Source organism: Hippocampus bargibanti, linkage group LG11, assembly GCF_051943395.1.
Source record: "Hippocampus bargibanti isolate YZ-2025 linkage group LG11, ASM5194339v1, whole genome shotgun sequence".
Lineage (NCBI taxonomy): Eukaryota > Metazoa > Chordata > Actinopteri > Syngnathiformes > Syngnathidae > Hippocampus > Hippocampus bargibanti.
The window spans coordinates 12,786,458-12,809,386 of record NC_142744.1 but is presented as its reverse complement, the minus strand read 5'-3'; the positions used below and the strand labels follow the sequence as shown (position 1 = coordinate 12,809,386).

At 42.7% G+C, this 22,929-nt stretch overlaps 2 protein-coding genes across 3 annotated transcripts; one reads left to right on the top strand and one right to left on the bottom strand.

Moving 5' to 3' along the window:
- The first annotated feature begins 1,742 nt into the window (after positions 1–1,742).
- Positions 1,743–11,249, top strand: LOC148891659 (cAMP-responsive element modulator-like). 2 transcript variants are annotated; one of them, XM_089008597.1, is made up of 6 exons: positions 1,743–1,846; positions 3,790–3,865; positions 4,787–4,913; positions 6,331–6,414; positions 9,433–9,595; positions 9,666–11,249. In XM_089008597.1, the coding sequence occupies exons 2-6, from the start codon at positions 3,800–3,802 to the stop codon at positions 9,808–9,810; spliced, it is 585 nt and encodes a 194-aa protein (XP_088864723.1). In that variant the 5' UTR covers positions 1,743–1,846; positions 3,790–3,799; the 3' UTR covers positions 9,811–11,249. The 2 variants fall into 2 exon arrangements, with proteins under 2 accessions (XP_088864723.1, XP_088864724.1); XM_089008598.1 differs by having other exon boundaries at positions 1,764–1,846; positions 3,765–3,865.
- Positions 11,250–17,896: 6,647 nt separating this feature from the next.
- Positions 17,897–22,922, bottom strand: selenop2 (selenoprotein P2). Its single transcript, XM_089008596.1, has 5 exons — positions 22,788–22,922; positions 22,288–22,544; positions 20,550–20,762; positions 20,326–20,434; positions 17,897–18,958 (listed from the first exon to the last, which is right to left on the bottom strand). The coding sequence occupies exons 2-5, from the start codon at positions 22,512–22,514 to the stop codon at positions 18,644–18,646; spliced, it is 864 nt and encodes a 287-aa protein (XP_088864722.1). The 5' UTR covers positions 22,515–22,544; positions 22,788–22,922; the 3' UTR covers positions 17,897–18,643.
- Between the last annotated feature and the right edge of the window lie 7 nt (positions 22,923–22,929).

The following is a 22,929-nucleotide window of genomic DNA, read 5'->3' as shown; positions in this document are numbered from 1 at the left end:
GGACTGTCATCTTCCCCTACCAACGGAGCCTACTTTGACAGCTCCGCCCCTCTCTTCACTTGAGTGTCCAAAACATGAGGCTGCAAATTTGATGATACAAGTATAAAGTCAATCATCGAACTGCGACCAAGGGTGTCCTGGTGCCACGTGCATATATGGATACCATTATGTTTGAATAAAGTGTTTGTTATAGACAATCCATGTCGAGCACAGAAGTCCAATCACAAAACACCACTCATGTTCTGATCGAGGGGGCCGTTCCTCCCAATCACGCCCCTCCAAGTCTCACTGTCATTGCCCACATGACCATTGAAATGGGCCAGCAGAACAAGGGAGTCCCCAGGGGGAGTGCTCTCCAGCACACCCCCTAAGGTCTCCAAAAAGGATGTGGACACTGAACTGCTGTTTGGTGCATATGCACAGACAACAGTCAGAAGCCGTCCCCCCACCCGAAGGCGGCGGGAAGCAACCCTTTCATCTACCTGGGTGAATCCCAACGTAGAGGCGGCGAGCCGGAGGGCAATAAGTATGCCGGCACCTGCTCTACGCCTCTCACCGTGGGCAACTCCAGAGTGGAAGAGAGTCCAACCCCTTTCGAAAGGGCTGGTACTCAGGCTGTGTGTGGAGGCAAGCCCAACTATGTCTAGTCGGAACTTTTCAACCTCGTGCACCAGCTCGGGCTCCTTCCCTGTAAGAGAGGTGACATTCCACGTCCCAAGAGCTAGCTTCTGCAGTCGAGGGTCGGTCCGCCAGGGTCCCCGCCTTTGGCTGCCGCCCAGCTCACAATGCACCCGACCCCTCCGGCCCCTCCCATGGGTCTTGAGAATGGGGACCCACGTTTCCTCTTGGGGCTGAGCCCGACCGGCCCCATGGGTTCAGGCCCGGCCACCAGGCGCTCGCCAACGAGCCCCATCTCCAGGCCTGGCTGGTGACCCGCGTCCGGGAAAGGGAAAACCAAATCCATTTGTGTTTTTCTTCATAAGGGGTCTTCTGAGTCGTACTTTGTCTGGTCCCTCACCCAATCCAAATTCAGAATTTAAAAGTAATGTTTAAAGCCAAGGTTATGGTTCCAAATGTATTCAATGTATCCATCAGCTTTTTGTCTAGTTTGTAATTCAGCCTGTAACAGATGTGCCAATGTGCATGAAGTTTCTGATTAACTGCCGATTCCCTCCTCTTTCACAGAGAACTGCTTCAAACAGCAAAAGGGTATGCTGGAATATCTTAATGATTAATTGCCTTTCGTTGCCTTATGTGTAGTATGTTATGTCTACTGTTCTGTAAATTAACTAATGAATTAATTAATGTTCTGTAAATGAATGTTTTACCGCTGTAGCTATTGTGAAAACACGACACAAATAAAGATGTACAGTATTGTTGTGTTTTACAAGTTAGGGTTTCAAGCCAGGGTTTAGGTGTTCTAATTTAGAGTTGAAACATAAGTTTTCAAATCAATGTGAGTCTGTCAAAGTAAGGTTTCAAATCAATATTAGGGTTTGAAAATGGGGGTTCGAGCCACAACTAAAGTTACAAGTGAGGGTTCCAAATTAGGGTTGTAAGACAGGGTGAGGGTTTAGGTTTCTCAGGGGGGTAAGGGATAAAGATTTTTGTTGTGTCGCCGGAAGCTGTTAATCTCTGCAAACTTCGAAGTCCTGATTTTGGGCTTTGAAGAGCCAACCCGGAAGTAAATGGGACTACTGCTCTCGCCCCTTTCTGGTCACAAGCACTCTTTGTCCGAAAAGCGTTTCTCTGCGTCGTCGTCATCCACATCGTCGTCGCTGACGTGGGATCGACGCGCGCGTGGTCACACTTCGTCACCAGTGACGAGCACTGCGTCAAAGTTTGGGTAAGTCTCAACTCAATCCGTCGACCAATCAATCACCCAATCATGAATTTTACGTGATAAATCCACTTTAGGTGCAGCAGAAAAACCGTGGAGATGAGTCAACAGGAAGCATTAAGTACATGTCAAGTTTAAAATTGTGACGTAAATGCAGTCAGGACGGAAGTGGGCTCTTGAAAATAAAAGTCAAATGCCTTACATATGCATTCGAATGCAAGCATGGGTTTGGTAATGCTTTTGATTGCAAGCCGCACTTATGGTTTCACGACTGTGGTATGATTACAAGCTTTTTAAAAATATTTTTTATTTATTTATTGACAATTAGGACTCCATTTTCGCTCATTTGTGCGACCAAGTGTTTCTTATTCATCAGTTCCAACATTGCTGTTTGTAACTTCCTGTTTGAAAGTTAAGTGTCAACATTTTTCACACACGCTTCACTTTTTATTAATCACTTAATAACGACCATCTCCAAGTTGCCTATTAATGTCATGGTGTATTGAAACAAACGACGGACTTGCAGCCAGTGTCAGAGGTTATTAAAGTGAACTGCTTAAATGCCAGAAGGGGGTTACAATTTAACATCGGTGCTACTGGGAGCCCACATAGATTCCAGCACTGACGAAGAGGGATAACAAAAATGCCATTTTAAATTCAGACAAATGACATGCCCTTACTGTATTTCATTTGTTTTAAATACATCAGAATCAGAAAACCTTTATTCGTCCCACAATGGGGACATTTGCAATTGCATTGCATTTCTCAATATATGCCTCTTTCACTATCCAAATTGGCGTTTTCGTGTTTATTATCTTTGTCAGTCATAATAAGTGCCGTGCACGCTGGGTCCGAGAGGACAGTAATTTCATATGTGCTGTATGACATGCATATTAGCATATTTGACAATAAAGCTGAGTTTGACTTTGACTACCCAATAACAAGGGCTTTGAAGCAAGCAACAAAATTGAAAAAGCCTCCACCCGAATGCAAAGGCCTTTTATTTAAAAGTAGTCATTTAAGGATAACAAAGGATAACAATGATGAGCAAGAAATGATTATAAGTGGAACATTTCTCCACCCCCCAAAAAAACTCACTCAAAAATGTAATATTAATGAGGTGCTGTTTTTTTGCATACCATTCCCAATGTGTAAAAAATGATTTGACCAATTCACGTCATTTCAGCAGCATAAAACCTATTTTCAGTGCAACTAAGACACGCCTGCCATCTACAGTAGTGTTGAATGGTTATATTTCAACATACCGTACATTCGGGTGTATAAGGCACACCCAAAAGCCTTGATTTTCTTGAAAAGATGACCCTGCGCCTTATACACAGGTGTGCCTTATATGTGAAGTCATATTAAGCCACAACAAGTCTCACAACTACTGTCTGCAGCCACCGACTCTATTTGCCCCTGTAGAAGTAGTGCGTAACCGCAGCCTCTACTGTAGCGCCTTATAATGTGGTGTGCCTTATTTTTTAAACGTTTAATATATTTATGTATTTGAAAAAAAATTTTCATTAATTGAAGGTGCGCCTGATAATCCAGTGTGCCTTATATCTGGAAAAAGTTTGAAAAGACACCAATCATTGGGGGTGCGCCTTATATTCCGGTGCGCCTTATACACTGGAAAATACGGTAAACATTAAACAGTTCAACACCTGCGTATTCACAATTTTTCAATTTCGTCCCATTTTTAAAAATACTGTATATTTTACATTTGGGGATCCACCACCACCTTTGTTTCCCCCTCTTTAGTGTGGAAAATGAATCTTAAATATTTGTCAGCATTATATCTGACTTGTTTAGGTTAAGCAACCATTGCCGCCAAAAGAAAACACGGTTCCATTTTTTTAATCCAAAGAGCGACCACAAATGTAATCTATTTGTTTCGTTTGAAATCAAAACTGTGTTTTAGGGTGTTTTTTCCCGCCTGTTCACAGACGAGACACGATGGACAGCGCCAATGACTCGACGGAAGACGAGGAGGAGCACCTGGATGGAATGTCTCCTTCACGAGTAAACACCTTCACACTTTTTGTACTTTCGACGTAATATGGCGTGAATCGTGAATTTCAATCTCGATTTTGTGTTGTTGTAATGAGTACTGACGCTTTTTGTGTGTGGGATGGGCCCTCTTCACTTGTGAAGGAGCCACTAACCACACAGCAAAACTGGCCATACTCTTGAGTCTCCAGAGATAAGGTTAAAAGTGTGGGTTAAGATCGAAAACAAACGATAGGGTTTCAAGACAGGGATTTCAAACCAACACTAGAAGGGTTTCAAGACTCTGTTAGATTGCCAAACCAAAGTTGGGTGTTCAAACTGGGGTTTCAAGTCACGGCAAGGATTTCAAAACACCATTCGGGTTTGAAATGAGCATAAACAATAACTCTATCCAGCAAACTTAATCTAAAACAGGATTAGGGTTTTAGTCAAGATTTCAAACCACGATTATACACTACAAAAACACAGCAACACTGACAAAACTACAAGAATCCAGAAACAAGGTTTCAGGCTCAATGGTACAGTACATACAAAGGTTGGGGTTTTGAACAAGGGTTAGAGTTTCAAACTCAGGATTACAGCCACCAACCAGTCTGAATTTCATTGACAAAAAAAAGCATCACAAATATTCTTCATTCAGACAAAAAAAATTGAGGTAATTCATTGATACAGTAACGATAACTCGATTGAGAAACAAACGTTTCAAGGCAGGGTGAGGGTTTGAAATTCAGGGTTTGAAATGACGTTTAGGGTCCACAAGAAAAGTCAAAAATGCAAGTTAGCGTTTCAAGTCAAGGTTAGGGTTTCAAATTATACGTTAACTAGGAGTACCAAAAAAATAGTATAACATTGGGTTTATGATTTTGAAGGGAGAGTTAAGGTTTCAAATTCGACTAGGAAGCCAGGGTTACGCCTGACTGTCATCACATTCAGGTGTTGGACGAACGGGAAGACTGCGACTCTGACAGAGACACGCCCACGGGACAGCCGGCCATTTCCATGGACGGTGATGTGAAAGAAGAGGGGCAAGACTTGACTTCATTGAGATCGGGACAATACGGTAATATATCGGGTGGAACGACACAACTCTCACCAGTATCATATGCCATAGAATTCCTCTCATATATTACTTTATATGAGGATCTCATACATTATTGTACATTTTTCTGCTCTCACACCACACGTTATCCACAAAAGCTTGGTAAAATACCTTCACATACACAACTGAAATGCTCAAACACATTTCAACTGAGCTCTCATGCTGAAATATTCACAATGGCACCTCTAAAACTCTCTCTCTCTCTACTTCTCACACACACACAATCAAAATGTTACTTGAGCACACCAGTGAAATGTTCTTTAAAGGACAACCGACGTCTCCGGCCGGACAAGTTGTGTCCATAATTTATAAAATGGCTTCAAATGACTTCTACTGAGTGTATTTTACAAAGATTCCACCGCATATAGCTATATTTTACGTTTTAAGACTTGCCCTGAATATTCCGGAAGTCTTGTTTTTGAGTTGGTGACGAGTCCTCACCCTACGTCACTGAAGGAACGCCCCTCACCGAGAAAGGACATACCTTGCATCACCTCAATGCATTTTGCGGTACTTTGTTTGGTCTGAAAATTTCGTGTTGATCCGTGTTGATGGCGAAATTAGAAGGAAAACACAGAAATAACACGATGGTGAATCGTTGTGTGTTGCGCCAAGACTTCTAGAGTGTATTTGATGTTCGCTTACAAAACGTCCCAGGAGACAATTTACACTGAGCTTTGTCGCCCTCTTCTGCATTTATTTGGGTATTGTGAGTACTAAAGAGTTTGTCACTACATTTCTCTCCAGATGCATCAAAATGACCGGAATAAATTCTTTAATCGATTGCAAACATGTATGCTTTCCTCTTCAGAACTATTTGAATCATATTCATAACTGGATGAGTAACAAGAAAGCATATTTTCCGAATCTGAAGCCATTGTTTTGATTCTCCAGCAAGGCAAGACATCTTGGGGTGATACCACGAACAAGGGGGCGGGACCTTCTGAAACTGGCCACTTCCGGGTCAATTTGAAGTAGTTTTTGGACACTTTAAGTCATTTTTATTGGTTTTGCATTTGACTAAAACTATCATACTGTGTGTTTTGGGTATTTTAGATGCTATAAAACGTTTTTCTGATGTCAGTTAGGAAATAAAAAAGTGATGTCGGTTGTCCTTTAACTAGTCTTCTTTTCCTTTCGGCTTTTCCCTTCAAGTGGTTGCCACAGCAAATCAGTGTCCTCCATCTTTAGAGGTTTGATCCGCATTTTGTTTTGGCCAAACTTTCACGTCTGATGCCCATTTTGACACAACCCTCTGTATTTATCCGGGCTTGGGATTTTATTTTATTTTATTGCAACGACAGACACACTTTCTCACTGAGACACAATCCTGATTATCATTCTACTAGCTAATAACGCTGAGGTTGCATTTCCACAGCCGCCATCTCACAGAGTGCTGCCGCCGCCTCACCGGGCGGGGCCCACCAGTTCTACATCCATGCAGGACAGATGATCATACAAGGTATGATTTCTGGTCAGGATTTCAGAGCTGTGTTTGGAGTTTTAGTCAAAGGTGGTTTGTTTGGGTTGAATGTGAATTTTACAAGCCAGGGTTAATGTAAATATAAAGGTGAAGGCTCTCCTTACTCCACTTGTTGTGAAGCTTTACCAACCTTACCGAGTTGGCTTCTCAAAATTTCATGAGACCTGAACCTCATCAGGTGTCAGCAGCGAGGTTGTAGTTTTGAAAAAGCTAAATTCCTGGGTTAGCGTTTCAAAGTAAGGGTTCAAGCTTGAGTCAAATTTTTGTTTCAAGACATGGTCAGTGTTTAAAATCGCACTTCGAGAAATGAATTTCGACTAAACTGCACAACGTTGACTGAAAACAAATAAAAGGGCAAAAAAATTAGAGTTCAAAATTCGCTATAACTCCTCCGTCCTCCATAACTTGAAACACACCATCGTCTTTGGCCTCTCGCCCCGCCTCCCGTTCTAGAAGCAGCCAATCAGAGCGGCTTCTTGTTTGTTGCTCCTCTCCCTTTGCGTCACTGCCTCTAAAAATAATCTCCCTCCCCTTGACATTTTGTTACTCTGGGGAGGGTGGGGGGGGTGCTCCACGGCAGCGCGGCTTTCACTGACTTCAGTGGCCGCCTGTGACGTCATCATGACGCCAATGTCGGTAATTGTAATCCGGCTGCAAAATTGACGAGCGGCCAGAGACGGCCCAAAACGTCCAAGGAAGCGAGAGCAGAGCGCCAAAACGATTTTATCCTCCCAGTGAAGCCACGAAGTAGTGTAGCACTTTTTTTGTTTGTACCCCTCTGTGTTCGGTTCTGGCTTACTGGGGAACAACTATGGCAGTCACCGGGGATGAGACTGAGTCAGGTACGGTAAACTTTTTTATGTATCCCGAGTACACTTTAATTATCTTTGGTCTCTTTTGTTTTGTTGTCTTCCTTTTCCTAGTTGTTTTTGTGTCTTTCGCGTCTCGTAATCGTCTTCCGGTTCCAACTGGCGCATGCGCAGATTATCCTAGCCAGGATATCGTTGCGCTAATTTTGTTTCGATTAAATTCAGTTGCAACGACCGTCACCTAGTTGATAATACGCCTTGCGCTTACACAAGAAAATAAAATAATTTAGTTCGTGAAGATGGAGGACACTGATTCGCTGTGGCGACCCCTTGAAGGGAAAAGCTGAAAGTAAAAGAAGAAGTTGAGTGAAGAAAAAAATGTGGCCATCTGGTAAGCAACACGTTGTTGACATGCAGATTGGGTGGTGGTGGGCGGTGAACAAATGCGCTCCTTTGACGTCATCGTTGCTTCCTGGAACACTAGTGTGTGTGTGTGTGTGTGTGTGGGGGGGGGGGGCAGTGACGTCAGTACGTCGTTCTTTTGTGCCCAATGGGTCAAGATGACTCATCGTTCCAAAGTTAACATTTTAGAGATTTAGAGTAGTAAAATTTAACTTTAATACAAGTACAGAAACAATATTAACTCAAGTGGACCAGGTTTTGCTTCAATTAAAACAAACCTACAAACGAAGAGAAAAAAAAGCAATTTGTCGATGCTCCTGACTGTTCCACGTTCAACAAATTGCGGACCAAACAAACATGGTGAAATTGCAATGTTAGTTTTGAACAAACATGGCATTGTTTTTGTGTCTTTAAAATATGATTATGAACTGTGAGTGTTGCACTCCATGGCAGTGATAAACAACAGCGTTAAAATTAGTTATCACAAACAACCTTCACATGATGCTGATTTATGGTATATAATCATTAATATATACAAGCACAAAGTGATGCGACAGCTCAAATGGGAAAACAAATAATGTTATCTTAACACCACGCTAATGGTCATTAAATGTGTCGGATGTCATCTAGAATATTGCTGAATACTTTCTGTTGTTGAATAGTTTGTTCTAACAACAAAGTATAATAAGTGCACCCACCATTCGTTGGACTATTGGGTGAAAACTCAAAAGACACTTTCACTTTGAAACAGACACACAAAAGAAACTACATTTACAACACTAGCACAATTCCACAAGATGGCAACAAAGTGGAAACTTAAAGGACAACCGACACCATTTATTTGTTTCCTTACTGACATCAGTAAAAAGTTTTATAGCATCTAAAATACCCAAAACACACAGGCTGATATTTTTAGTCAAATGCAAAACACCAATAAAAATGGCTTAAAGTGTCCCAAAACTACTTCAAAATGACCTCGGAGATGCCGAGTTTCAGAAGGTCCCGCCCCCTTGTTTGTGACGTCACGCCGGGACGTCTTGCCTTGCTCTAGAATCAAAACAATGGCTTCAGATTTGGAAAAGATGCTTTCTTGTTACACATCCAGTTATGAATATGATTCAAATAGTTCTGAAGAGGAAAGCATACATGTTTTCAATCAATTAAAGAATTATATGTGCCATTTTGAGGCAACATTGGGGGAAAATCTCTCACCCAAAAAAAAAGAGGCACAAAATGGCGACCTCCAGTGGCCATCTCCGCTTCCACAGGCTGATAAATTCCTTATATGGCGCTTGGACGCCCTCTTCTGGCCTTCTGGCGGCTTTTGGGTGCAACACGAGGTCCCCAGACCAAACAAGTACAGCAAAATACATTGACGTGATGGAAGGACCGCTACAATGCGTCTTTTTTACGGTCAAGGACGGTCCTTTAGTGACGTCACGTACGGACTCGTCACCTACTCAAAAACAAGACTTCCTGAATATTGAGCGCCAGTCTTAAAACGTAAAATATAGCTATATGCGGTGGAATCTTTGTAAAATACGCTCAGGGGAAGTCATTTCAAGTGATTTTACAAATTATGGACACAACTTGTCCGGGACGTCGGTCGTCCTTTAAATTGACCCACATATAAGAAATGAGTCCCTGAATAACATAGTAACATAAGATGAGAGAATGGGAGTGTCATCCCAACACAGTGGAAGGTATAATTCCTCCGAGCTAATCATCAATGATATCTTAAAACAGATTGTGGAGGCGATAATGTGTCATATGTCACCCACCACAGCCGCCACGGGAGACATCCCCGCCTGCCAGTTGCGCTCGCCCACCTCGGGCCTGGCCCACAGCATCGTGTTGGCGGCAGCAGCGCCGGGTGCCACCCACAGCCCGGTGCCGCACCACACTGAGGAAGTCACCCGTAAGAGGGAGGTCCGGCTTATGAAGAACAGGTAGACTTTCACTGTCGACCCATTAAAGGGGTCCGGGATGGTGTGTGTTTTAATTATTGTATCTTGGCAGGGAGGCTGCGCGCGAATGCCGGCGGAAAAAGAAGGAGTACGTCAAGTGTCTGGAAAACCGTGTGGCCGTGCTGGAGAACCAAAACAAGACGCTGATTGAAGAATTAAAGGCACTCAAGGACATTTACTGCCACAAGGGGGAGTAAGAGCACATAGAACATGTTCCAATGTTTCACCGCCTCTGCCATAACCTGAAAAAAACTGTTGTGACTGCTCCGCTTGCTCTGGCCTATGCCTCCCCCCCCCCCCTTGTGTCCCGGGAGCGGGCTTCAGCTCTGGACTTGGGTTGTGCTCTGAAGGATTTTGAAAAATTAAGCCTCTTGGGAACGGCACACCCATTTGCACCATTTGTGGCATTTTCGCTTTAGTTTCTGCCTATTTTTGTCAAGTCTGCATATTGCGATGGCTAACTTGCGCGAGTTCATTTCCAACCATTTAAATCAGCAGTAAGGAAACAAATGGTAATTATTTTTTTATGTCCAGAGACTCCCCTTGTTGTTTTAATTAAATCCAAAAGCCATCCAAAAGGATGTTCTTATTTGATATGCCATGATAAAAAGTTAATAATGCTAATCCACTTGCTAAATGCTAACAGTTAATTGTCAACAACAAAGACCATAGCTTTGCTAAGATCACAGTAATCCTCTACTTGTAAATCCAAGATGTGACGTTAAAAATGAAAATGATCTCACAAGTCGACACCAATGCTTGCCTTACGCCTACTCATGATAAACGGCAACTTTTCATATCGTGTTTATGTGCAATTACATCACGCCAATTCTCAATGTTAGCACTGATGCTAATATACCCCCGGCTCGTCTTTGCGTGGCCATAGAAACAAACTATTCTTAAGAGAAACTGAAGGGCTAGGCTACTGCTAAATGCTAACAGAGCTTGCTTAAGTTGGAACAAAAGTGTTATTTGTGTACAAAAACCCACAACCACATTTTGGCTAGCATTAGCATCGATTCTTCTAAACAGTGAGTCGGCAATCCAGAGGTTCCCATGGATACAGCAGAGTTATGTTCCATTCCAGTGTCGCATCCTGAAGATTTTGAACCTGTTTCGTTTTGGGTTCACTTGGTACAGATGTGACATGAATTGATACAGATCGGTATTATTTTTTTCGAAATGAGTTTGGCTGGCGATTGCTGCTCATCAATCAAGCTAGTATTGTCACATCAATGTCTGATTTGTATGGTCTTTGTGTACAGGCAATGCATAACTATAGCATTAGCAGTGACGCTGAAGCTAACAGAACAGTATATGAGTCCTGGCCGATCCACCAAAATTAACATGAACCATTAATGTGTTTGAACAGTCATTCTATTTTCCACCTGACATAAGCTGGCATCGTGTCCTCGCAATTCTGAAGTTATATTGTTACATATCATTGCTTTAATTCAGACAAAGGATAACACCAATTTTTGTGTCTTGTCGACACTTACACTTATTACAATTGTAATAAACTGATTTTGAAAGCTAATTTGACACTTTTTAAACATGAGAGCCCGATTGTCCTTTTTGTACATTTTTCATCTTCGTTGTGGTGTAAATAAAAGTTGTTTTGTGGAAAAAAATGGCACTATCTTTGTGTGTCTACGCGTGAGGGTGTCCTTGTGTGTGTGTGTTACAGTCCACAATAGAGGCTCTGGTGTTGTTTCCACGGCAGCCAGGCATTGAAGGGATGACGCACGTAATAAATATTTTGCTCTGCCAAATTGTGAGCTGCAGCACACTCAATGAAGCTCACAGTATCCTCTTCAATATTTATACACAAACACTTGATGAATTGTACTCAAATACATATAATTTGTTTTGTCATCAAAAGATTTTAAGGGCTGAAATGATCACGTAAGATGTGTATTTATTCACCCTTTTGTAAACATGGTATTTGTTATTTTAATGCTTTTAATGGTGTCCTTTATATTGCCCATAGAAATAGATAGAAGTGCCCAAAGGAGGCAATAGCATTGCGCCCGTGGTCACCAGGTCGTGACGTCACTGATGATGTCACGAGTTGTAGCCTCTGACACAGTTCCGTACCATATGAATAATTTTTGCTCGTTTTTCATCGATTTTCTTCCGGTATTCGACGAAATTCTAATACTTTGTGGCTAAATATGTTTTAGAAGACAACTACTTCACTCTCACGTCGTCTTTCGGCGCTATGTGAAGTCGGACAAATCCAAAAACCTCAACATTCAAGATCAGATATGCTTTGGATTATAATTTTTTTGTAATCCAAAACATACAATTGCAATTAAATACACCACTATTGATGTATATTTATTCAGAGTCTAAAAATGTTACGAATAATAGAAATGACAGCTCTTTAAGATTGAAAATTCAAATACATAGTATAATTATCTTTTGAGTGTGATTGTAACCAATCTTCAAACGTGAAAAAAATAACATTCATAAAGAATGATCATACTTAATTGGTGATCGGAATTGGACTAAATCAGAAATTGTAGAGGATTAGGTAACACTGTGTATAGTGTATATATGTGTGAAATCTACAACGGATCAAAAAGATCAAGAAGTAATTATTAGTATGTTGTATGAGCAGAGTCGGATAACCTGGGCCGCGTTTCACTAAACTTTGCTATTTAGCAATATTGCTAAGCGTTAACAATATTGCTAAATGATGTTTAGTGAGACACGTTTTTAGCGTTAACAATGAATTTAGCAATATATTAGCAATATTGCTAAGTTAGCAATGTTTAGTGAAACGCACACCCCTGCAGTTCAAATTTAGTGTCGAATTAGTTACATGCTTGAGAAGGCAGACGTCTGTGTAAGCTCTCAGTCGTACAGGAGTGGTCCATCGATGAGAAGGTTTCTTCAGCCGTCATCTGTACAAAAGTGAAGGTTTCGGACGTTTCGCCTCCTATCCAAGAGGCTTCGTCAGCGAACTAAAGTCTGACTGGTCGTATCGGCCCCATTTATATATACATCTGCACCTAAAAGCTAGCAACCACTCATTTGACGACAATGAGGTTAAAATCTTAGCGAAAGAACATAGATGGTTTGAAAGGGGGGTAAAAGAAGCGATTCTTATAAAACAACAAAATCCTTGATTAAACCGGTCTGGTGGGGTGAGGTTCAATTTGGATCGTTCATACAATAGCCTGCTTAGGCAAAACAGGTTAGGCAACTTTCGCAATGCTGATGAGGGTCGTTATGCTGATGGGGTGATACCGGGGGCAGTGGGGGTAATAGGCCAATCGTTAGTCAGGAATGTAGGAACAATCAGTGGGGCCACAGGGAGGGGTCCTCTGCCCCCCCCCAACCTGAGAGTAGGGACCTATCATAGCTGTGTCCGGCGCCACCATGTCTGAACATTAGGGATATATAAATAGGGCCGATACGACCAGTCAGGCTTTAGTTCGCTGACGAAGCCTCTTGGATAGGAGGCGAAACGTCCGAAACCTTCACTTTTGTACAGATGACGGCTGAAGAAACCTTCTCATCGATTGAGGAGGCAGAGCCAATTCAATTTCATACTAATGAAGAACAGCTAGAACGTACTTATACACGGTCGAAGATCGAAAACAGGATGAAAATTAGTCGCTAAAACATCGCAAAACGAATGGTTTTTTTTTTTCTTTTTATAGAAATTTCATTTTCACTCACTTCAAGAACGAAATTCCTTTGTTTTTCAGCTTGTAGTTGAAGCATCCGTCAGCAAAACATTGCGGCCCCCAACTGTTGTTCTTTTTTACAGCATCCATACGTTAAATAGACCTAAATACGCTCAAAACTATCCTATTTCTATGCCAAACCAAGCCACGTTACTATGGACATGACATTTTTAAACCGATGTCTCGTGCTAATGTAAAAATGCTTTTCACCTAGCTCATGACATTTTTAAAATATTTTTATTGCCCACTATAGTCTTTATGAAAAAACTCAATGAGACAAGGTTAATTGCAACTCTGATTAAAACATTTAGTCATCTTCTTTTCCAATATATGAAATGCTGAGCGAGCCAGCAAATGACCTGAGAGATAAGATCATGGCAAGAATGAAAACTGGGCAACGAAGGCACCGATTACAACGGCTATGTGAAGTACCACCTGAAAGTCTCATGGAAACTGTGAATGCAGCACTGACAACGATCCCGACCGGAACGATCACGGAAACCAATGAGCTGATATACACCTCAGCATCAGTGATCCTAGACATGCTTGGCTACAAGAGCAACCATGAGAGCCACGAGATTCATTACCCACCATGGAAAAGACGGTTGGAGGCCAAGATCAAGGCGGCTCGGAAAGATGTGAGTCAATTGACGGAGACCCAGAGAGGTGTGAATAAAAGGCCAATACCCAAGAGGTACATGCAGATAACCATACCTGAAGCACTCGAAACTGCCAAACAAAGGCTCCAGGCCTTGGCCAGTCGCCTAAAGAGGTACACGAAAGAGAATGAGGCCAGAAGAATAAACAGGCTGTTGGCAACACAACCTGCGAAAGTGTACGCTCAGTGGCAGAGTTCTAACAGCAGAGCAGACCCTCCAAGGCTGGAAACTGAAAGATACTGGAAAGGCATATGGGAGAAGGAGGTCGCACATAACAACAGTGCACAATGGCTGGTGACTCTGAAAGAGGAGCACAGCAACCTCCCTGAGCAGAACCCAGTTACCATCACAGCGGCAGATATACAGGGAAGAGTCTCAGGTATGAAAAACTGGACGGCACCAGGCCCGGATATGGTCCACACCTACTGGCTAAAGAAACTCACAGCTCTCCACGAGCGCCTAGCAGCACAAATGAACCAGCTGCTGATGGATGGGACTCACCCAGGATGGCTAACCGAAGGGCGAACAATCCTGATCATGAAGGATTCCTCAAAGGGTGCAGTTCCTTCCAACTATCGGCCAATAACCTGTCTCTCCACAACATGGAAGCTCATGTCAGGCATCATTGCGGCTAAGATAAGTGGACACATGGATCAATACATGAGCAAAGCACAGAAAGGCATTAGTAGAGATACTAGAGGTGCCAAACATCAGCTGCTGGTTGACAGAACAGTCGCTCAAGACTGCAGGTCCCGACATACCAACCTGTGCACAGCCTGGATTGATTACAAGAAAGCATATGACTCGATGCCACACACATGGATCAATGAATGCTTGGAGTTGTATAAGGTCAACAGGACCCTGAGAGCCTTCGTTGCAAACTCGATGAGGATGTGGAAAACCACACTTGAAGCCAATGGCAAGCCACTAACGCAAGTGTCCATCAAATGTGGCATATACCAAGGTGATGCACTCTCCCCACTGCTGTTCTGCATAGGACTGAACCCCCTCAGCCAGATAATCGCCAAGACAGGCTATGGATACCGCCTCAGAAATGGAGCTACGATCAGTCACCTCCTCTACATGGATGATATCAAGCTGTATGCTAAGAGCGAAAGGGACATAGACTCCCTGATCCACACAACCAGGATCTACAGCAGTGATATCGGAATGTCATTCGGGCTGGAGAAATGTAGTCGGATGGTGACTAAGAGGGGCAAGGTAGTTCACACTGAAGGGGTCTCACTCCCTGAAGGAACAATAGCAGACATTGAAAACAGCTACAAGTACCTCGGTATACCACAGGCCAATGGCAACCTCGAATTAGCAACAAGGAAAGCGGCTACGACCAAATACCTCCAGCGGGTGAGGCAAGTCCTCAGAAGCCAGCTCAATGGCAAGAACAAGACCCGGGCAATAAACAGCTATGCCCTGCCAGTGATCAGATACCCTGCAGGAATAATAAGGTGGCCAAAGGAAGAGATTCAGACCACGGATATTAAGACCCGAAAACTCCTCTCCATGCACGGAGGGTTCCATCCCAAGTCCAGCACCCTGAGACTGTACACAAGCCGTAAGGAAGGAGGCCGGGGACTAGTGAGTGTGAGAGCCACTGTCCAGGATGAAACATCCAAGCTCCATGAATACATCCAAGAGAAGGCTCCAACGGATGATGTACTCAGAGAATGTCTCAGTCAATGGGGAACAGAGGATGAGGTGCTGGAAGAGGGACAATCATGGGAGGAAAAGCCCCTACACGGGATGTACCACCGAACCATAGCAGAAGTGGCTGATCTCAAGAAGTCCTATCAGTGGCTAGAGAGGGCTGGCCTAAAGGACAGCACAGAGGCACTCATCCTGGCTGCCCAAGAGCAGGCCCTGAACACCAGAGCCATAGAGGCAGGGATATACCACACCAGACAAGACCCAAGGTGTAGGTTGTGCACCTGAGACAATCCAAAACGTAACTGCAGGGTGTAAGATGCTGGCAGGGAAAGCCTACATGGAGCGCCATAACCAGGTGGCTGGCATAGTCTACCGAAACATCTGTGCGGAGTATGGACTGGAAACCCCAAGGTCAAAATGGGAAACACCTCCCAAGGTGGTGGAGAATGACCGAGCAAAAATCCTGTGGGACTTCCAGATACAGACTGACAAGATGGTAATGGCCAACCAACCAGATATCGTGGTCATAGATAAAGGGGAAAGGAAAGCCGTTGTCGTGGATGTAGCGGTCCCGAGTGATGGGAACATCAGAAAGAAGGAACATGAGAAAATCGAGAAATACCAAGGGCTCAGAGAGGAGCTGGAGAGAGCCTGGAAGGTAAAGGTGACAGTCGTGCCTGTGGTGGTTGGAGCACTCGGGGCAGTGACCCCCAAACTCGACGAGTGGTTGCAACAGATCCCGGGAACAACATCGGATATCTCGGTCCAGAAAAGCGCAGTGCTGGGAACAGCACGGATACTGCGCAGAACCCTCAAGCTTCCTGGTCTCTGGTAGAGGACCCGAGCTGAAATGGGGACAGACACCACCCATGGTGGGTGAGACGAGGATTTTTTTTTTTTTTATATATATAACAATTAATGACAATAAAACCTCAGGATGCAGTTCAGGAAAAGTAGGAGAACATAGGTCTGTGTAAGCTCTCAGTCGTACAGGAGTGGTCCATCGATGAAAAGGTTTCTTCAGCTGTCATCTGTACTTCTTTGAAGGTGTCGGACGTTTCGCTTCTTATCCAAGAAACTTTGTCAGCAAACTAAAGTCTTACTGGTAGTTTAGGCCCTTTTCATCTTTGGATAACATAGCGTATCTATACAACTTCATAGCTAGAGAGTTTACACCTGATTATATCCCGAGCCGCCATCAAATTGATTTTTCATCATTTTGAGGCTTTTACTATTTATTGTGTAGTAAGATGACTCTCCCTCCATTCAGTTGGCGATTGCCGTGCGTTTCTTTCCTCTTTGGCAGCCGTCAAACTCATGTTGCATTATTAATCGTCTGCATCCGTACAGTGTGGCTCTAACTTCTCATTGAAGCATTTCCTGTTTGTCAACAAAAATCCTGACATATTGCCTCCGAGTTGTTGGGGCAATTCGCCATACGAACATCTCTAAACATCTTTTTTGCATCATTTTGTTTTTCATGGACTTTCTGACACGCCATATCCTGCCCGCCTTTACACGCCGTCACATCCTAAACGTCACATCCGATACCTCACATCCTGTCCGTCTTTTATAAAAGCTCTCCCAACACGTCTCTCTCTGTGTGTCCCTCCGCAACCAACCTCACAGTGTCCCTGCTGTCTACAAGATTAAAATAACTTATTCTGTTCAACAATTTGGTTCAGCGGTGGGCACTCCTGGTCCTGGAGGGCCACCATTCTGCATGTTTTCCAAGTCTCTTTGTTGCAACACACCTGATTCAAATGAGCAGGTTCAATGTAAGGCTTCCGCAGAGCTTGGTGATTATCTGATTATTTGAATCAGGTTCATTGTAACAGGGAGACTTGGAAAACATGCAGGAGGGTGGCCCTCCAGGACCAGGAGTGCCCACCCCTGCTTTGGTTCCTGCTGATTTTACCATCCCACTTCTAACACCCTGAAGAGCCATGAACCAGAGGGAACGGTCATTTTTAACCCATCACTCGTGACCGGTCGAGCTTGCTGGCCTTCAACTGCTCCAATCTAAGATGGAGACATGGTTGATTGTTCGTTCGCTACTTTCTGTTGTTGTTTTTTTTCTTCCTAACTTTGATTCTCTATTGATATGTGAAAAAAATATGATTTCATCCGCACTTTACAGACTAAACTCAAGATCATCAATACTGGGTATGTTTTTTTTTCATAATAACACCATCTGTCAGTGGTGATTCACTTGTGTACTTAAAACACACCTGGTTAAACAAAATGACTCGGAATCTGAATGTCACTCATTGCTGATTCAAAATAAATAATTTGTAATCATTCGGACTGTTCTATCCATCCGTCCATCTCTGTAAAAACGTAATAAAGATTCAAATCGTTTGAATCTGATGTGTGGGAAGGGTCCATTTATAAAACAAGCAGGACTGCGGCTCTTTGGGCCCAGAGTAGCCCGCCCCAGCCCTGCGTGATTCGCCAGTCACGGTATACGTCATCTTTTCGAAAAAGAGTGTAAAGGCTTTCATGATGTTGAAAACCGACATTTGTGATGTATCATGAACCGCTACTGCCATCGCGATACTGTTTGACAAGAAAGCAAAGTTGTTTTTCAAGTTCTATTCGTGCACACAAACTTATCGGTGTGTTTGTGTGTTGTGAATTTACATCCAGTATCGGCATGACTTTGTAAATAACCTAATGGATGTTGCAAATGACAATGAAACGATAAACAGACTTGAGTGAGTGGTGCTCAGCCTCAATGCTCGACATTTTCCGGTTCTGTCTGGGAAACAGCAGCCATCATTCTAAAGCGTCTCTCCTCACACATCTATCTTCAGCTTCCTGTAGCCAGGGTCCAGACTGCAGACTTCATAAACAGGAGCACACAAAAAGCCATGGAAGCAATTGTTTCCAAACATTGCGAGAAGATGCGAACAGAGACAACACGATACGTTGAATACTTCACATGAGACGAGTGTGTCAATTTTCCTGACATCAACGCAACCAAAACAAATATGAACTAAACCGTTTTACAAATTATCATTGACAGTGTGACGGCTGTGGTTCGAAGGCTGGGAGTGACCGTGATGCTGATGAAGATGACTGAGGCTTCCGGTTGTATTTTCATCCTGTTGATGATGTGAGTGATTCCGGTGGCCGTAAAGATGATGATGATGATGATGATGATGATGATGATGGTCGTCTGTGTGTATTGTTTTAGGAGTTGTTACTGTCATTTCAGCATGCTCTGTGTGCGCTTGATATTTGGGTGAGGTTGTGGTGTGGTTGACGTTAGATGGCAGTGTGTCATTCTTAGTGACATCGTTCACTATTGTAAAATTAGCCTGGGAGAGATAACAAAAAAAAAAAAACATATGAGAAACCCCGCCAAATACGGTGGAGTGGGATTTCACATTAGATCTCATTACATTTAAACTGGAGTACCCAGAGAAAATCCACGCAGGCACGGGGAGAGCATGCAAACTCCACACAGGAAAGACTCTGGGTTGGAATTTAACCTTACACCTCTGCACTGCGAGACTGACGTGCTAACCATTTAACTACTGGTCAGCTTTTACTTGACTTATTTGATAAACACATTTATTTGGCAATTGAAAAGCATGCCGTTGAGTGCCATTCCCGAATTTGTTTAGGTTTTGTTTTTTCCTGCGAGGAGTGCGAATCACACTACGGTCAGACCTTTGGTAAGGTTTTTCCCTCCCACGAGGGGGCAGCGTTTGCTTTTAGTACAGCCGCCCCTATTTTAAGCTCAGATAACTCCACATTTAGGAATTAACCTTTTTTTTCTGATGAAAGTCTAAGGTTTCTTATGCTGCATTGAATGTTATGTAGTCCTAATTCTAAGCAATCTGTGGGTCCTGCAATTTGAGTGAAAATGACAAAAACCCTGGGACTGCAATAGAAACATATTTGCACATTGTCTGGCAGTGAATGACTTAATCTATGCAGTCTCAACATGTCACTACTTTATGGCTCTTCTCATTGTTTCCATTGGGGCTTTGTTCATATTGGAATCGTGTTGATCACAGCAGTTTTCAAAGGTCAACAAAATGTTGCAGTCGGCTCATCGTAGGGTGATAAGACAATTTTTGTACCGCACTAGTGTCAAAGTCAAGGCCCGGGGGCCAAATCTGGCCCAACACATCATTTAATATGGTCCACGAAAGCAAATCAAACTTGTGAAATTCTATTATGCTTGCTAAAGTCCGAACCAAAATTTCAAATTGTCGTATGTAAACCACAATAACAGTCATTCTTCAGATTTGAAATCTAGTTATTCATTAATTTGTTGTGCTTTCTGTATGTAATATGTGGAGGAGATGAACCATTCTAATGGCTTCCCCAAATTCATAACCCCAGATAGTTTTCTATCTATTTGAGTTACTTCAGGGTTGAGTGAATGCTGGCGCATGAGGCTGCCGCTGCTCACCCACAGAAAAACTTATGTGACTGTAAAGTGACCTTGAGAGTTTTGAAAGGCACTTAAAAATTAAAGGTATTATTATTATTAATTATTATTATTATTATTATAACGCTCCCCGAGAGGAAACCGTAACCACAATGTGGCCCATGGCAAAAAAATTAGTTTGACACCCCTGTCATCGCAGGAAGAAAAAGTAAGTATTTGTATTAATATTTGAATAAATACGGTGTGTTAGTGCATCAAATTTGTGTTTGTGCGATTACTCACCGTGCAATTGCAGATATTTTTATAATGGGTGGCTCTTATGGCAGCTTCAACATAAGGGTAGTGAAGGAAGCTGTATGGAAGCACTATATGAAATGTGAGTAGACCGCACCTGAACAGGACATGAAAAGACAGAACGACCTTTGACATTTAGTTTGCAAATATAAACAAAGTATGTGTTCAGGGAAATTAAGAGTGTCTTACTTCTTAAGAGGAGGCTAAGTTACCTGTCATAGATGAGGAAGTCATCTTTGTCACCCTCCAGCACCTCCCACACGTCATCTTGAAAGGGAGTCTGCTGGTAAACCGGTACATCAGCGGGTGCTTTTCTTTTCAACTCCCAGTACATTGCTCTGGACAGAGAGTCTCGCTCATTAATGATCATAAAGGAAACCTCTGTCAGGTTGCTGCGGTTCAGCTTGTCACGCAGGCCTTGGATTCTGAAGAAGGGACACAGAATCAGAGAGTTATTTAACTCATTCAATGCCATTCACACATTTATTTGGGAATTGGAAATTTGGAGTTGGGGTGTCATTCACGGATTTGTTCGGGTTTTGTTTTTTCATGCTTGGATGCCGATAAAGTGCTGTCTATGGCCTCTGGAAATGTTTTTTCCTTTCCACAAGAGGGCAGCATTTACGCTTTTTCCACATTAGTGCTTTGTTCCAGATTCAGCTATTGTTAAAGCGCTATATAAACCGATATGTATGTATTGCATTTTATTTTGGACAGCTTCCCTCATTTCAAGCTCATGTAACTCCAGACCCATATAATTTAGGAATTCATTCTTTTTTTTGGGATAAAAAAACAGTGTAAGGGTTCTAACTCTGTACTAAATGTTTATATAGTCCTAAAACTCAATATTCTGTGGGACCTGGAATTCAAGTGAATAGGACAAAAACTGTGGCACTGGAGTGGACACATTTTTGCACGTTTGGCAGTCAATGGGTTAAGATGAGGTGGAAATTTCACCCAAAACTTCAATCTACCTCAATTGTACGTATATCATATAATCATAATAAAATGCCTTTTAAATAATGTCGCAACATTCAGATAACAAGCTGCAATTGCTGACGGCTGACCGCTTCTTGTGGTGCAGATCATACGCCACCAGCGGTGGACCGTCAGGCCTTGGCAAGGCCTTCTCTGCTGGCCTAAAAATATCTGAATCACAGACTGATGTTGATTATATTTTGTCCATGAATCCTTATTAAAAAAATCCAAATTGTCTTTCAGCTTCCTTTCATTGCTTTTCCCCTGTTGCGCTACTTACAGACGCGTTATCCTACTTATGCATTTAACCAATCACATTTCAGTCATTATTTGTTACCAGGGTCAGAAATTTACCTGGACGCCTTTGCAATCAGTTTTGCGGGCCCTGTCGCATAAAAATCAATATCGATCACACTGTTGCTTTAACTAATCGATTTTAAATTGGCCACAAGAAGACCTTATTTCACTTCCAACATTCGTAAGATCGATTCTCTTCCCACCTTCAAATCCCATCTCAAAAGCCACCTATTTAAAATTGCATTTTCTGTGTAGCTCTATCTCTTCTTTCTATTTATTATTGTATTGTAGTTATTTTATTCTATTTATAATTGTATTTTATTTATTATTGTATATGTGCTTGTCTGTGACTGTAAAGTGTGCTTGAGAGCTTTGAAAGGCCTTTGAAATAAAATGTATTATTATTATTATTTCCTGGCAAACAGTACCCTCTAGTGGACTTGTAGTAAATCACAACCCACTTGTTAAATGAGTCGCAGTTGCAGCTGTAGCTGCATTATAAAATAGTTAAGGGTTAGATTGATTCATACATCGCACTACTGAAGGCCTCTGTGTGAAATGTATGGCTCGTCACTGTGCGCCACTATAGGTAAAAGGTGATTTGCTTTCACTATAGTGTAATCCCTCGCGATCAACTCGAGACCAGCCCGCGGGCGACTTCCTGTTTTTTCTTACTTTGAGGCCTGAGTGAGACAAAACTGTCAGCTGGCTTTCAGCAGTGCCACCACCACAATACTTCCTCGTAAGGCTTGCATAGGCGCATGTCCTTTGATATCCCAGTGAGGGGCAACTTTACAGATCCTGGTTCCTGCGTCCTCCCTCTCAACCAAGAGACTGGCCTGGGAGGCCAGCAGCAAACCTGGCAAAGCCGCACATGTCCACAGCAACAGGTGAGAGGACATTGTCCTCTATGGCTGTTGCGACAGATCCTCCTGAGAAAGGGAATTCAGTCATGTTAGTTTGTCTTACTCATTTGCAGGGAAGACTGAATGCGTACGTGGCTCTAACATGATTTAACTTCGCTCATCTATAACAATAGCTGAAATGATACTTTTGGTTGATCGACTGCGATGGACACCATCATGATTTTGAAGAAGTAGGACTGCCATTTACAAAATGCAATACTGTATATACATATCCCCCGCCCCCTTCCAAGTCAGACTAAAACAGCTCACCTCCGTTGTCTCCTTGCTGTCCTTTTGACCTAAACAGATCCTTACACCTCTGCTGTTTTTGAAGCTTCTGATCTGGACTCTTGCCCCAATACAAACAAAGAGGAGGAGTAAAATACTGTCCGCACACAACAAAACACGTTGA